Raw genomic sequence first — 17,403 nt, 5'->3', positions numbered from 1 at the left:
AGAAGGTGGGTGACTGTGACCAGTGATAGTCATGTATATAGAGATTAGAAATGCATGTGAAAATGTCTCAATGTCAAGAGCCCTGAAATGAATTTTTTTGTATGAAACTGTGTGTTTTGACAACGAAGTGGAGATCTTCTTTAAACGTTAAAACCTCATTCAATTTTATGTCATAGAGTTTATAATGAGTAAATGATTATATAAGCGTAATAATTCATCTGTAAACCTAGAAATGTACAGCCAATTTTGAAAGAGATGTACCCTAGCTCAGAAAAATGTTGTTGAATAGGTTAATGCTGTTGTAATGAAATGCTTCTTTTAATTAAAAAAAAAAATAAATCAAAGAAGAAGAAAGAGTACACGAAGTTATCAGAAAAAAGTGATGGGGAGATATGGGAGGAGTTGGAGGGGAAGGAGTGGGCATCGATTTGATCAAAACACCTTATATGCTTATATGCCTGTATGAAAATTTCAATAAATTATTTATTTTAAAAAAAAAACAAAAAAAACCAAACAGATCTCTCTCCCCCTTCCTCCCACCCTACCCTCCCTCCCTTCCCTAGGATCCACTTCATACACGCTAGGCAACTGCACTATCATTCCCAGCCCACTTCTGTACTCTACTGGCTGTGACAAAGGCCACCCTGGTTTCAAAGAAACCTCCTACCAAAGGAGGTATATCAACAGTATATTGTGAGAACTTCTTGGAGATATATGTATATATTGCTGTGGTCATCTTTACAAAATGTAATTGCTGCATCATGCATTATCTTTTGTCTTTCCTTTGTTCCTGTCCATCAATAGCTGCAGTATCCCCAAATCCTAACACTGTTTTATCATCTTGATTCTCACATGCCATTGATGTTTTCCACTGTCAGTTAAACTACCTTTATTTCACATCATCATTATCTAACATGGATACATGAAACAATCTCCTACTAAGATGAGTCTTTTTACCTCCAGCCTTAGAATTATCCAATCTATTCTTCATACTGAAGCCAGTACAGTTAAAAAAATATTCTTACCATACACTAAATATGGTTCTTATATTTACAGACAAGTAAACCGTACACTACTCATCAAAGAAGCTTCTTTCTGCAACAGATGGAAGTTACTACAGAATCCCATAACTGGTCAGACACAGAGAATATACATCTGAGAGATGCTCAGTCCTAGGTGACATAACTACAGTGGAACCTCTATACCTAAGACTCATAGAACATAGTGGAACAACAGGGGGAGGAGCAGAGAGAAAACTAGTGCATTGCTCAACTCTCATCAGTGAAGCTTTCTAATACAACAGAGTGTGATTCACACAAAAGGCCACAACTGGCCAACTTTTAAAGAATAAGAGACTGCAGAGTGTAAGTCCCTGGATAGGATTCTATATCAAACCTCTCCCACCCATGGGGGGTTGGGGGGGGATTGTAAGAGCCAGGCTTGGTCCATGAACATAGGGAAGCAGAGGCTTTCAGGCACTGGAAGCTTGCACGTGTAAACTTGTGACAAAAGTGGCTTTGAGCACAGGACCCATATCAACTCAATCAGACAAGGGCCCAGAGTGAAGCAAGGGAAATGGGTACCAGGTCGACCCTAATCTGGGAACTACTGGAGACTGATTGCTACTGGGTGAGGGAGAATAGGCCTTACCAATGATCTCTAGATAGGCTGACTAGACTCCAGTGGGTGAATTTGCACCAAAGGACATCTGGGTACAAATACTTGGCTGGATAGGACTTAACATGTATGGCGGAATACATGAGGTTCAGTAGGGGAGGGGCATGAACAGGGGAGAGGTGTGAATTCAATTAAGAACAATTATATGAAATGTACAAAAGCTCAATAAAAATTTCACCCCCCCACACAAAAGAACTCATACACATAAAAAATAAATATATATAAATACAAGGAGAAAATAAGAGAGATGAGTGGGAAAGCGTATCAAGGAACTATAATATATGAACTTTAATTATCAAAAAATTAACACACTATAGGCCAGGCATGATAGTGTGCACCTTTAATTCCAGTACTCAGGAGGCAGAAGGAGGCAGGACTCTGTGAGATGAAGGCCAGCCTGGTCTACATATCAAGTTCCAGGTCAGCTGGGGCTACAGGAAGACTCTGTCTCAAAAACAAAACAAATTAAACAAAGCAAAAACAAAATTAACACATTAATCATTAGGGTGATGACAATCAAAACAGGACAGCAAAGGAAATACTCAGCAGACAAGCAACTGAAAAATGACAGGAAACATGTACAAACCATACATCTAATAAGGGGTTAATATTCAAACTATATAAGGAACTCGTAAATCAACAGCACCCCTACAAAATAAGAAACATTACTGAAAAAAGAAGCAACCAGGCTTAGTGGCACAAGCCTGTAATCGCACATTTAGGAAGGAGGGAAAGAAAAGAAAAAAGGAAATGTTCTGAAGAGGGAGAAAATGGGGTTGGGGGAGACAGAGAGACTAGGCAAAGTACCTGACAAGATTTTTTCCAAAGAGATACAGAAACGGCAACAGGCACGTGAAAAAGTACAGGGAGGCCGGAGCTCTACTTAATGGTAGAGATGTGTCTACCGTGCATGAAGTTCTGGGTTCCATCTTCATATCTCTCTCTCTCTCTCTCTCTCTCTCTCTCTCTCTCTCCTCTCTTCTCTCTTTCTCTCTCTCTCTCTTTCTCAAATCATAGCTGGGTGTGGTAACACACACCTTTAAACATTTTCTTTTAAATATTTTATTTATTATTCTTATTTTATGCATATGAGTGTATTGCCTACATGTATGTGAGTGCACCCATGTCATACAATGCAGCAGAGATCAGAAAAGGGCTTCGGATTCCCCTGGAGCTGGAATTAAGGACGGTTCATAGCCGCCATATGGGTGCTGGAAATTGAACCTGGATCCTCTGCAAGAGCAGTCAGTGCTCTTAACTGCTGAGCCATCTCTCCAGCCCCTCATTATTTTTATTTTATGTGTATGAATATATTGCCTGCTTATAAGTGCACCCATGTCACACAGTGCCCAAGGTCAGACAAAGGCATCAGATCCCTTGGAACTGGAGTTACAGGTTACAGTTAGCTGCCATGAGGGTGCTCGGAACCAAACCTAGGTCCTCTGCAAGGGCAGCCAGTGCTCTTGACCACTGAGCCATCTCTCCAAGGCCCTTGGCTAACTTTTTAACATGAGCTGCCAATTTTCTTTTTACATTGAATGTATTGCCTGCGTGAAGGTAAGTGCACCCATGTCATGCAATGCCTGTGGAAGACAGAAGAGGCTGTTGGATCCCCTAGAACTGGAGTTATGGACAGTTGTTAGCTGCTATGTGGGTCCTAGGATTCGAATCTGGGTCCTCTACAAGAACAACCAATGTTCTTAACTACTGAGCCATCTCTCCAGCCCTGTAAACACACCTTTAATCCCAGTACTCAGAAGGTAGAGGCAGGTAGATCTTTGTGAATTCCAGGCCATCCAGGGCTACAAGATGAGACTCTGTCTCAAAAAACAAACAAACAGGCTGGCGAGATGGCTCATCTCAATTGATGCAGAAAAGGCTTTTGACAAAATTCAGCATGCATCTATGTTCAGAGTCCTAGAGGGAATGGGACTGGAGGGAACATACCTCAACATAATTAAAGCCATATACAACAAACCCACAGCCAATATCATTCTAAATGGAGAAAAACTGGAAGCATTCCCATTAAAATCAGGAACCAAACCGGGCATGGTGGTACAAAGCTGTAGTCCCAGCACTTGGGAGGCAGACAGGCAGATCTCTGTGAATTCAAGGCCAGCCTGGTCTACATAGTGAGCTCCAGGACAGCTGAGGCTACAGGGAGACCCTGCTTCAAAAAGACAAAAAAAAAAAAAAATCAGGAACCAGACAAGGATGTCCGCTATCTCACTCCTTTTCAGCATAGTGCTTGAAGCTCTTGCTACAGCAATAAGACAGGAGAAGGGAAGTAAAGGAGCACTATTTGGAAAAGAAGAGGTCAAATAATCCCTTTTTACAGATGATATGATACTATATGCAAGAGATTGCAAACTTACACCAGAAAACTCCTAGAACTGATCAACACTTTCAGTAAAGTGTCCAGATACAAAAGTAATGTACAAAAACCATTAGCCTTTCTATATTGCAATAATATGCAATTGGAGAAAGACCACACAGGGAAATGCTCCCATTCACAATTGCTGCAAAAAAATTATAATATCTTGGAATAAATCTGACCAAAGACACCAAAGAGCTCTACAATGAAAATTTTACATGGTTAAAGAAAGAGATTGAGGAAGACACCAGGAGATGGAAGGACCTCCCATGCTCATGGATTGGGAGAATCAATATTGAGAAAATGACCATAGCAATATACAGATTCAGTGCAATCCCAATCAAAATCCCCATGACATACTCATAAAATTAGAAAAAACTCATCCTTAAATTCGTATGGAAGTACAAAAGACCCTGGATAGCCAAAGCAACCCTGAGCACAAAGAGCAATGCTGGGGGGATTACTATACCAGATCTCAAAGTATACTACAGAGCTCCAGTCATAAAAACAGCATGGTACTGGCACAAAAATAGACATATAGGTCAATAGAACATCATTGAAGACCCAACCCAAGTACATGCAATTTCAGCCACCTGATATTTGACAAAGGTGCCAAGAACACACAATGGAGGAAAGACAGCATTTTCAACAAATGGTGCTGGCAAAACTGGATCTCTACCTGTAGAAGAATGAAACTAGATCCTTATCTTTCACCTTGCACAAAAGTCAACTCCAAATGTATCAAAGACCTCAATGTAAAACTAGAAACTCTGAAACTATTAGAAGAAAATACTGGCATAACTTACAAGATATAGGTGTAGGAAAGGATTTTCTAAATCGGACAGAAATTGCTCAGGAATTAAGGTCAGTAATCAACAAGTGGGACCTCATTAAACTAAAAAGCTTCTGTACAGCAAAAGAAACAATCAAAGTGAAGAGAAAATCCCCAGAGTGGGAAAAAAATCTTCTCCAACAACAAATTTGACAAAGGTTTAACATCCAGAATATATAAAGAACTCAAAAAACAAAGAATCGAGAAACCAAACAACCCAATTAAAAGATGAGCTAAAGATCTAACAGGGAGTTCTCAAAGGAAGAAATAAAGATGGCTAAGAAACATCTCAAAAAGTGTTCAACATCATTAGTAATTAGGGAAATGCAAATTAAAACCACCCTAAGGTATCACTTTACCCCAGTCAGACTGCCTAGGATCAAGAGAACAAATGATACCAAATGCTGGTGAGGATGTGGAGAAAGGGGAACACTCAATTCACTGCTTGTGGGATTCCAAACTCATGCAACCCCTATGGAAAACAGTGTGGAGAACTCTTAAAAAACTAAAAATGAACCTACCATATGACCCAGTTGTAACACTCCTTGGCATATACCTAAAGGACCCATCCTATTATAGAGACACTTGTACAATCATGTTTGTTGCTGCTCTTTTCACAATAGCTAAGAGATGGAAGCAACCTAAGTGTCCCTCAATTCATGAGTGGATAATGAAAATGTGGTTCATATATATGATGGAGTTTTACTCAGCAGTAAAGAAAGATGAAATCATGAAATTTGCAGGTAAATGGATGGATTTAGAAACTGTTATACTAAGTGAAGTAACACAGACTCAGAAAAATAAAAGAGATATGTTCTCCCTCATTGGTGGATCCCAGCACCAAATCCTTTTAAATTGCATGTCCTTTTAATAAGATGATGCTGTACAGCAGTCTCTTCTGCATGAAATAACTACCATCATCACGACTTCAGCAATGCCTGATAGCTAAATATCGTCACAATTGGGCTTGTTGTCAGTTGTGCTCTATTGTTAAAGGAGGGATACACAGGGTCATTGGACCCTCACTGCAGTATCCAGTCACTCTTCCAAGCCAACTGTATGTAATTTGGCACTAATCACACATGGTATCCTAGATTTGTGGCGGGCCAAAGTAAACAATCTGGGGAAGGCTAGGAAGAGAAGGCTTGACCCATGCTGGGTAAAGGCTTTTCAAGTGTGCATACCCTTAGGTCATCCATATACTTCAGCAACCCCTCCGTTATCTAAGTAAGCTCAATAAATTCATTGGTTTCCCAGTAAAACTTTAACCAATCATTGCTTTGACACTAGAACCTTAAAAGGGAATAAGCATTGCTTAGTATCCCAAGGAAAAGAATTCTCGGAACAGATCGAAAATTTGTTAATGTTATTGTCTTATAATTATTTAAAAAAGAAAACCAGAATGTAAAGGACATTAAAAGGATATGGTGATGGAGATATTTTCCAAAATAGAAAAAAATGAGAAAGCCTAAGCAAGTGATGAAGGTCTGTGTAGGTTTGGTATGCTATATAAAGGATGAGACAAAAATAGTATACACATTGCCGGGCATGGTGGCGCATGCCTTTAATCCCAGCACTCAGGAGGCAGAGGCAGGTGGATCTCTGTGAGTTCAAGGCCAGCTTGGTCTACATAGTGAGTTCCAGGACAGCTGGGGCTACAGGGAGACCCTGTCTCAAAAAGACCAAAAGAAAAAATGATATACACATAATCTTAAAATTTCTAAGGTCATATTTTAGTCGACTAGTTTAAGGAAGAAAATACTTATCTAGTCAAGGTTTATCTGAGAATGTTTGGTTTATTACCCAAGTTTTATCTACATGGCACATGGTAATTAAAAGCACCAGACTGGTGGAACTAACCTTATTGGATGTTTAACAGCCATACTTTGAGGCCTATACTAATCTGATCAGAGGGACTTAAAGGACAGTGTTTGCCCCTTGCCCTCCAAGGTCGACTAAGTTCCAGGGGACTATGGAACATCTCTCAAAATGTCCTGTGACTGTGGTGAGTCATCTGTTCTCGTGTTCAGGGAGGCCATGGAGACCCCATGAGATGGACTTGAACCAGTTCCCAGTCTACAAAAAGGAGGGTCAACTCAGAGGAAACATTTCCTCCATGCTTCCAAGTGAAGCCAGCCATGGTCAACCAGGACCTTTGACTTAACTTCACATAGATGGAACTGGTAAAAGAAAGGAGCCAGGGCTCCTCCCAAGCCCATGTGACCCCTGAGGAACAGATCCTCAAATGACCTTAAGTGTAAAAATAAATTGATTTATTTGGGCCAACTGTATGGTCTTAAACACCCAAAAGGAAAGTATAACCAAAGAGTAAAGTCATCAGCATATTTCTTTAAGAGTTCAAGGGATTACACTTCTCAGACATTAGGCTTAAGTCCATATAAAAAGTTATTTATACAATTATTTCTCATTGATGATTTTGTTCTGAATCAGAAAGTGTAAGACTTCAAATCTTGGTCTGCAATACTGTAGTGCCCACTTGTAGCTAAGGGAGACAACTCACTATTGTTCTAAAATGATGGCCAAATATGTTTTCTCCCCTTATCTAGAAGCCTTTGAGAGGGAACTGACACTGATTCTAACCACTCCAACAGCTATCAAAATGCCTGAAAGCAAACCCTGAATCCATCATTCTGGAGTGCAGCCTTGGCAGACAAAAGAAAAATGAGGAGGAACCCAATAGAGGGATGCTTTTGGAAGCTCTCGTCATAAATTCCAATGGACTAGCATATGAACATTTGAAATTTGCCCTGTTCTGACCTTTTTCTAGTTCCCTGTCTAGAACTTGTAATGCTAATTACTCTTGCCTTTACTTCTATTCACCAGTCAAGGACTTTCTTTTCCCTCTACAGATAAGAGTTATTCAATTTGGGAGTCTTTTAGATAGATCCACTAAAGGGGTGCCCCAATTGCCTCACCCTGCGTCCCTGTTTATCATGGAAGAAGCCAGAGCGGTCTACATCCTGATTCCCTATCTGCAAGCTGGGTAACCCTCTTCAGAGGATGATGTGATAAGAATAGGAGGTAGGAATTGGCTGGGCAGTTAGTATAAAAAGTCCCCAAAGAAAAGTAGCCAGTTTCTTGGCTAAAGGTCAAAATGTCCTTGGGCTTTCTTAATAATATATTGTGTTCCAGAGGCCAAAAATGTCAAAAGTATTTGGGAGCTCTTATGTAATCCCTGAAAAATTTTAGGGTCACCTCTTTAGAGGGGGTAATGTTAGAGTAGCAAAAAGCCCCATTTAAAAAAAAAAAAAGGAAGAAAAAGTAAATGAAGTTACCAGAAAAAAGTGATGGGGAGATATGGGAGGAGTTGGAGGGGAGGGAGTGGGCATGGATTTCTATGCTTCTATGCTTCTATGCCTGTATGAAATTCTCAGTAAATTATTAAAAACAAAACAAAACAAAAAAAGTATGGTCACACAAAAATTTGTGCACAAAACTGCCTAAAGTGGAAATAATCCAAATGCCGCTACACTGAGAAGACAGAGCCATGCAATGGAGCAGCTCAAACAGAAGCAGTAGTGAGTCACGCAACCTAAAAGCACACTAACTGACAGAAGGCAGCTGAATCCACTTACAGGAAAAGTCCAGACTAAACAAATCCACCGGGATAGAGGGTAGATTAGTGGCCATCAGGTGTTGGGAGTGTTGATGGATATGGGGATTTTTTGGGGGGTGGGGTGGGGTCCTAAAATTGATTGATGTGTCAGTTGTAAAAATTTCTTTGTATTATATTGAAATTTTCCCATAATAAAAATTATTTTGAAATCTCAAAGGCAAAGCAAAAGAACCCCAAGCTCTAAATCTTCTTTGTCCACTGCAAGCAGAACTCAAGTTTACATCAAAAGCCTGCAATTCTGGAGCAGATGCCATCTGAGGGTTGAATGACAGACACGCTGGCACTGAGCAAACAAGGCAGTCAGTCCACCATGTGCAGAGCACAGGCAATCACCACGGTCATCACTGAGGCCAATCCACACCCTCGCAGTCCTTTTTTGCATCCTTACTTAAAGCAGTGTTTCCCAGGAATGTAAAGGGTAGGCAGCGACTCACCTGGTGTTCACAGTGTTTGCAGACCATGTTGCTAGTAAGTCGTCCATGGAAAGGATGTTGAGACTTCCAGTGATTGGATGTGGGGTGAGGAGACCCTGAAATGCAAAGCATCTTTTGATATGCCATGTCAGCCCTCAGGACCAACTCAAAATTCACCTTTGTTTTTAGCACAGGGGAGAAACTCCCTCTTTAGAAAAAAAATGTTCTTGCAAAAGACAAAGAAAGAGCTTTCTTCACTGACCTCCACCATACATACTTCCATGCTCATAGGAGAGCTAAGGACTTTACATATGGCTTGTACAGAATGGAAATAGCCACACTTAAAAAGGATTTGTGTTCTATAATATTCAACAAACATAGGCTTAACATTAGAGAGGTCCGAAGGAAGAGGCACTCAGGAGAGTTCTGAAGTCAAAGAGGCTTCTGAAATGATCCAAATAAAGTTCTAAAATCTGGGATTTTCCTTGTCTAGGATAGGGGTTAGTGGACAAAGTGTTAGTGTGAAACACTGCTGTGGAACTGGGCAGCCCTGGGCTCAGCCCTGGTTCTGTTTCTTATTAGCTGTGTTACCCAAAAAGTCACTTCATCGCTGTAAGTCTCTGTCTCTCTCCTCTGCACCTCCCCCTTTTTTGAATATAGGGAAACTTGGTTTTACTCTATAGCCCAGGCTGACCTGGAACTCACTATGTAGCCCAGGCTGGCCTCAAAGACAAATTAATCCTCCTGCCTCAGTCTCTCAAGCACAGGGATTACAAGCATGAGCCACTATACTTCGCTTCTGTAAGTCTCATTCGGTAGAAACGGTTAATTATTACCCCATTGCCCCTGTATTCACCTCACAGAGTTGCTTGTGAGGCTCAGATGAGAAACTCTAATCCCTGTTTCTACTACTAGTGCCCAAAGGAATTGCATCAATTTTACTTTTCAAGTCTTGAGAAAGCAAGGATTTCTAAAGAAAACTGTAATAATTCGCAATAAAAGCTGGCCAAATAGAAATACTGAGGAAAGAACAATTATTGACGTCTCCCCAAGATATAACATCTAAGGAGACAAAAAGCCCTTGTTTGCAGCAAGAGGAAATGGTCAGAGGATCCTCAGCAGGGGTGGGGGTTGAGGGACTAAGAGATACTCCTGCAAGCTACCTCCAGAACACAAGTGCCTTTGGGAATGCACTGAATTCAACACAGCCAGAGCTGTCCTGCATGTCACCAGAAAAACAAGCAAATTACTGTCACATCTAAAAAGTAAACATTTTGGGGGGTATTTATTTAATTTTTTTTTTTACTTATTTTATGTGTATGAGTGTATTGCTTGCATGTACGTAAGTGCACCCATGCTGTGCAATGTTCACAGAGGTAAAAAGAGGGTGCAGATCCCCTCGAATGGAGCTACGGATCGTTGCTAGCCACCAAGTAGGTACCGGGACTCACTCGGGTCCTCTAGAAGAGCAGTCACTGCTCCTCACCACTGAGCCATCTCTCCAGCCCCTAAAAAGTAAACTTTTTAGAAATTTTGTTGAAAATACATGTTTTCAATGGAAGCACCTACCTCTTGTATGGCAGGTCACTTGTTTGGGAGTTATCTCTGATTGCTGCTGTAGAGGAAAATGAGAAAACCCAGGTACAATCCTTTTCACTGTGTGGTTTTTGGTGGTTTTTTTTTTTGCCCCCAGGAATCTTACAGTTTCAGGTCCCACTGCACCACTCAACCACAACAAGGCAGCCCACCTTTCTCAAAGCAGCCTTAACTAGCATCCTGGTGTTCCCTTGCACATTACTCTAAGGAGTTTAATAGAAACATTTCTTCTCTTCAGGATACTTTCCTTCTGTGCTGGTCAACTTCTATCACCTCCCCAAGAATTACATTGTTACAGGGAGATGAGAACAGGGATTCTATGGCCCCTCACTTTTCTCTACTAAGAGGGAAAAATACTATATTCTTTCTTTTCAAAGTCAACTCAGATTGCAGCAATGAATCATCCTAACTGGCCTGACATCCCTGCTGAATACCAGTTTAAGCCCCACCCCACCCCAGCCTCATGTCCTTCTGTTACTGAATCTTAGCTTTGTGTGTAAGGACATATAAAGATCTATTCATGCATCCAACACCACTGGATCTGCAAGACAGCCATGAAAACATTCTTACCTCCAGGGAATGCACATCAAACAAATGAGTGACCCGTGGCTGGCGGTCTCGTTCATCCTCTAGGGACGAGGTGATGACGTGGAATAATTCGTGAGCATCCTGACAGTGGGCAAAGCATTCTTCAGAGAGGCTCATAAGATAAGTACGGGATCAGAACCCCAGCCAAGTGGACCAGAAATCAAATCCCACCCTTCCCAGGGTACAATCTGCTTCCTGCCTTCTCAGAGTCCTGCTCACCAAAGAGAACTGTCATGTCCTACACATGTTCTCAAGTTCACACTCTCACCTTCAACTCAACCCCACAAGGAGCAAGCAAGCAAGCAAGCAAGCAGGGCAATAGCCTTCACGCCAGCAGGCTCAGGTTTGCTGACAGCCCTGACCCACAATCCCCACAGCACCCAGCTCCCAAGGAGCCCTTTGCTTAAAAATTGTGGCAAAGTGCACGTAACACAAACCTTAACACCATAATGTTTTCTCAGTGACATGAAACACACTCATACTGTGTTACTGCCACCATCCACCCGTAAAATTTCCATCTTCCCAAGCTGAAACTCCATACCCACTAAACAGTAATCTTCCCCCTACCACAACCACCATTCAACTACCATCTACCTTGTGCCTTTAGAAATTTGATGATGCATAAATGGGATCATAACCACCATGTCTGTTCTACTGTGACCCAATGTATACAGTGTACACACGTGTTTCATTGAGCACAATGCCCTGAAGGTTTATCCAGGTTCTAGCATGTGTCAAATTCCAGGCCCTTGAAGGCTGACTGTATTTTGCTGTATAAAATTTTTGTTTGGCTTAGGATGTAGCTTGTGGTAGAGCAGGTAAAACACTGGGTTCAATCACCAAGGGAAAAGACTTTTGTTCATCTGTCCATCCACTGGTAGACATTGGGTTGCTCCTGTCTGCTCACTTTTGCAAGGAATTCTGCTAAGTACATGAATGTACAAATACCTGCCTGTGCTCCCGCTCATGACTGCTTGGTTTATACCCAGAAGTGGCACTGCTGGATCCTATAGGAGAGCCTAAAGATCACCTCAAAAGTCCCTTCCCTCCAAAACCACAGCTCCCACACTGCTCTCTGCCTGCCTCAGTCCCTCCCCCCATGCCTCTGTCCCTCAGACTCTGAGACCCAGGCCTTTAGCACCAGCCCTTGGTCTCACTATATGTGGGCACCAGGGTGTTTTTTAAAATTATTTTTATGTGTATACATGTACTGCCTACATGTATGTAAGTACACCCGTGTCATGCAGTGTCTGTGGAGGACAGAAGAGGGTGTCGGATTCTCCTGGAACTGGAGTTATGGATGGTTGCTGGCAACAGTGTGGGTGCTGGGAATAAAACCCAGGTCCTCTGCAAGAGCAGCCAGTGCTCTTAATTGCTGAGCCATCTCTCTAGTCCCAAGGTGATTTTTCAAAACTACACTTGATCTTACCCTAAGGGCCAGCAGTGATCAGAGTGATCTTTTATGTTTTATTTTGGTTTGGTTTGTAGCTACTGGAGACTGAACCCAGGACCTTGAGTGTGCTGGGTAGGCTCTGGGCCACTGAACTCCACCCAGCCTTCTGGGTGAGCTTCTGAGAACATGGTTTTACTTTTTTACTTCCTGCCTCCAGGTGGTTATCTCTGCCAGAGAAAAGCCACCCTCCTGAGCTGCCTGCAAAGCCTTCCAGAGCAGGAAGGAAGGCCTGTCTCCAAGAACTCCCCTTCAGACAGGCTCTAGCTCTAGCTTCTTCTGAGGTCCTGCAGCACACCGTGCCTATGCTGATCTCAAGCTTGGCTGTCCGGATCTCCACATGGCTGTCCCCTTTCCATCCTCCAGGACTCCCTGAAACACCCCTGCTTATAGGGACCCTCCTTGATGAATCCAGTTACCTGTGTTCCCCTTACCCATTGGTCACTCAAGTCAGGCCAGTAGCAATCCTTAAGGCTTCAGCTCTAAAATAAGCCCTAACTTCTGAGGCCTCTCCAGCCCCCTGCCTAAGCCCTGTCTGAGCATGCCATCACGGGCTGGGGACCTGGAGCAGCCTCTACCTTCCCTCACCTTCCAATTCTGTCCCAACATTACTTTCCTTCCATGCCTAAATCAGAGCAAACCACTGCTTGTTTCATTACTCGTAAAATTTACTTTGTAGGGGCTGAGAGATGGCTCGGTGGTAAAAGCACTGGCTGCTCTTGCAGAGGGCCTGTGCTTGGCTCCAAACACCCACATAGTAGCTAACAACTTAGTTCCAGGAGATCCAACACCCTCTACTGACCTCCATGGACACTGCACGACACAGATGCACTTATATACATGCAGGCAGTATACTCATACACATAAAATTAAAAAATGAATAAAAAAATTTTAATTTGTAGTACTGGGATTGAACTTAGAGCCTTGGGCTATATATCCAATCTGTCTTTTACTTAAAATTTTTATCTACTTATTTTTATTTTTTTATTTTATGTGTATGAGTGTTTCATCTGCATGCATGTAAGTGCACTCGTGTACAATGCCCACAGAGGTTAGAAGAGGGCACCAGGTGCCCTGGAACTGGAGTTATAGATGGTTATTAGCCATCTCTAGGTACTGGGAATGGAACTGTGGTTCCTATAAGAACAACCAGCACTCTCAACTGCTGAGCCACCTCTCTGGCTCCTCCTTTTGACTTTTGAGACAGCTTTATACTAAGCTGCATGTACTACACTTGAACTCTCTCACCAGTGCACTATTCAAAACCCTCTGTGGCTCCCCACTGCATACAGAATAAAAGCTCTAGCCACAGCTTCTCAGGCTTCTCCCCAGCAACTTCAGCCACCACCAGTCCCTTTCCTCTATACCCCTCCCATCTCCAGGCTTGGCTGGCTGCTCCTCTGTCCTGAATCCTCTGCATTCAGGTCTCTACCAGCCTCATTCTTATTTATCCTCAGGTGTCAGCTGAAACCTCACACTGCAGAAGAGCCTTGCCATCTACAGCAGTCCCTTCCTTCATCTCTTTTCTCCCTCGTGTCCCCAACTTCATGATCTGTCTGCACCCCCCCTTTCTTGGGTGGGTGATAGAACCCAGGGGCCTTGTGCATGCTAGGTAAGCACTCTACCACTGAGCTACATCCCCATCCCTGCCCTACTTGCTTTCTCACCTACTTACGTTCTTGTCATCTTGAAATTACCTGTTTATTATCTGCACCTCTCTCCTTCCACCACTGGGAATTCTGAGCTGGACTCAGCAAGTCACACTTGGGGCAGATGCTCAGTGAGTATCTGTTTTATATGTCAGTGAATCCTTTTCTGGGCTACTGCTTGCAGCCAGCAAGAGGGTGTTAGAGTATCAAAGATAAGTAAGGCATGCTCTTGCCCAGAGGGATTCGCTATCCAGGGGCAGATGTGGAAGCCTAGCACTAGCCAGCTACACAAGCACAGCTAAGCTAAGAGCTGGAGCTGGAAGGAGAATCTGCTGAGATCTGGCTCCTTCTGTAAGTTCAGGTGGCCTCTGTACAAGTCAGTCAGGGAGCTACTTGGGTCTTGAGGAAAGGGGCAGGACTGCAGAAGAGGATGGAGCCTGAGTGTGCACTTCAGTGCTAGACCATCTCAATCCTGGCTCTACCACTGAAGCAGCTGGTGACTGGGCAAGTCACTTTGCTTCTCTGAGCCTTTGTCCCATCAGTAACATGGACATTCTAACTGTGACTCCTTATAGGGTTGTCCTGGGGACTGAGTCAGGTAGCTCCTGTGAAGAAGGACTTAACTCAGTGCATTTCCTGTAGCACTAGGTTTAGACACAGAAAATGGGTATGCCCATCAATGTGTGTTGGCTGTGGTCTGCCTGGATTGCTGGATGATGCAGACGTGGACAAGGCCCATAGCAGATGCCTTCATAGAGCAGGAGAGCAGCACTCAGACACACTCACCTTCTCTGCACACTGCAGCACTACTTGGCCCAGCACCTACTGTGCACTGACATTGCAGGAAACACTCCTAAGGAGTGCCTTGGCTCAGGTAGGACCTTGATGGAAGGGTGGGACTCACAATAGTTACCCGATTCCTTGGGCACTGACCTCAGGGCCATTCTCTCAGCTGAGACAGATGTAAAAGACAGTTAATTCTACTCCCTGAAGGAGGATTGTTTCCAAATGAAAATGGAAAAATACTTTAGCACACAACTAGATTCATCAAGATGCATTTTTAAAAAAGTACAGACATCACCCACTTTGTGTGGGAAAAGAACACAAGGCTTCAGACTAGGAAGGGAACAAGAGGTGATCTTCAAGACGGCAGGAGCCCCCTAACCTCCTTTCTATGTTTTCACAATCTCTCCCCTTCCAGCTTCAGTGTGGAGGGCCTGAAGGGCTGCCTCACCTTTATCAGATCCATTGTTTGCATGGTGGCAGCACACATGGCTACACAGTGTGGGACAGGACCACCTTGGAGATGCTGAGGATGAGGCTCCAGAATAGCAAGAAAGCTGGTATTTTACTGGCCTAGGCCTTAGAGAAGCTGTGGCTAACTAGTCAGGAGAGGAAGGTGTACCAGGTTCCAAAGACCACAGTGAAGCAGCAGAAGGGGAGGGTGAGTGCTGTGATAAGGCACTGGGGTTGTAAAGGACATCTGCTCCAGGTCTGGGGACACTTTAGGCCACCTCTGAAGCTGGTTCCTTTAAAACAAGAGTGTGAGCCAAAAGAGGGTCCCACCAGAACCTCTGGGCCTCCAGGGTGGGGCCTCTACCTCTTTCTGAAGTTGCCAAGTGCCTCCATCAGAAGCTGAGTGCAAAATCAATGGAAAGTGGAGAGTCTCCTTTGGCAGCCACTTAGGCCGCATCTGCCAGCCCGCCATCCAGTAAGTGACATGAGCTCTGTGTCCTCAGGACAGCAGCCAGAGTGGGTGCTCTGGTCCCAGAACACCAAGTCTGTCTAAAATGCAGGGGATGTAACTCAGTAGTAGAGCACTTGCTAAAACATTCAAGGCACTGGGCTCCAGCCCTAGCACACACAGACACATACAGACACATACATACCTCACACACATACACAGAGACATACGCATATACATAAATGTACATGTACACACCATACACATATATGTCCACACATACACACATACATATACACATGTACACTCCCCAAATACATATACATACACACAGACACAGAGACACACATGCATATATGTGTGTGTACACACCACACATACACATCCACATTCACACATATATCCACATAGAGATAGACATATACATACACACACGTATATATGTATACACATGTAGTACACAAATAAATATACATACATGAATGCACACACGGGCACACATACACATATACACACTCCCACATACATACACACATATACAGAAACATGCATATATATGTATATATACACACATGTATACACCATACACACACATCCATATCCACACATACATATACATACACACATTTATACATGCATATACACAATATACATAGACACATGTATACACACATATGCACACACACACGCATGCACATGTACACACATACCCTGGCGGCTAAGGAAGAGGGTTCTCCAAGCTCCAGCTGTGGCCCGGAATGCTCACCTGCTCTTCAAAGGAGGAAATCTGCCATCTGTACATTCTCAGGACATCCAGCAGGCAGCTTGCATCTAAGACCTCATCCTCAGTGACTTCTTGGCAGGACAAAGCTGGAGACAAAGGAAGGCATGATGACATCCCTAGCATAAGTAACCAGAGATGCAGCGGCGGCAGCTCTACAGCAAAGGTAATTACAACCAAAGGACGATGACATTCAGCATGGAGCCAGCCCTCTCACGGCTCTTTGTGGTAGTCTTACACAACACTCAGTACACTATGACGCACTTCATGTTTGTTAAATGAAGCTATGTTTTCACAAGCAGAAACATGACTATCTTTGATATAAATTTGCCATTGCAAGCTTGTGTTGGATACAATTTTAACTCACAATTCTCAGGCGGGAAGGCCCTCATTCACTAAGCTAACCCCCCCACCCAGCATGGAACTCCTCACAGACTCTGCCAAAGCTACGCAGCCTTGCTTGTGCTCATGTGCCTTTGAGCTGACCACCAGGACACCAAGTGGCAGGTGGTGTGAGGCAGTGAAGGGGCAGCTGAGTGCTTTCCTTTTCAATTAAAAGTACAATGAAATGTACAAACAAAAACAAAGGTTTGTCAGGCATGGTGCATAGGCCTATAGGCCCAGCTACTGAGGAGGTGGGAGGACTCCTTGACTCTAGGAATTCAGGGCCAGCTCAGGCAACACAGCAAGGTCCCATCTCAAATAATAATAGTAATAGTAAT

General features: G+C 43.3%; 1 protein-coding gene across 1 annotated transcript in view; it reads right to left on the bottom strand.

The window, feature by feature from the left end:
• The window catches only part of Usp30 (ubiquitin specific peptidase 30), a 55,249-nt gene that overhangs the window by 25,334 nt on the left and 12,512 nt on the right, over positions 1-17,403 (bottom strand). The window contains exons 4-7 of the mRNA XM_008848960.2: positions 16,667-16,770; positions 11,100-11,198; positions 10,503-10,548; positions 8,955-9,049 (exon numbers count right to left, since the gene is read on the bottom strand). Of these exons, the coding sequence (XP_008847182.1) occupies positions 8,955-9,049; positions 10,503-10,548; positions 11,100-11,198; positions 16,667-16,770 (344 nt within the window). The remainder of the gene's footprint in view (positions 1-8,954; positions 9,050-10,502; positions 10,549-11,099; positions 11,199-16,666; positions 16,771-17,403) is intronic.

Source organism: Nannospalax galili, unplaced genomic scaffold, assembly GCF_000622305.1.
Source record: "Nannospalax galili isolate Female #2095 unplaced genomic scaffold, S.galili_v1.0 scaffold103, whole genome shotgun sequence".
In the NCBI taxonomy this organism is placed as follows: Eukaryota; Metazoa; Chordata; class Mammalia; order Rodentia; family Spalacidae; genus Nannospalax; species Nannospalax galili.
Note: the sequence above shows the minus strand (reverse complement) of the source record. Positions and strands in the feature narration are given on the sequence as shown.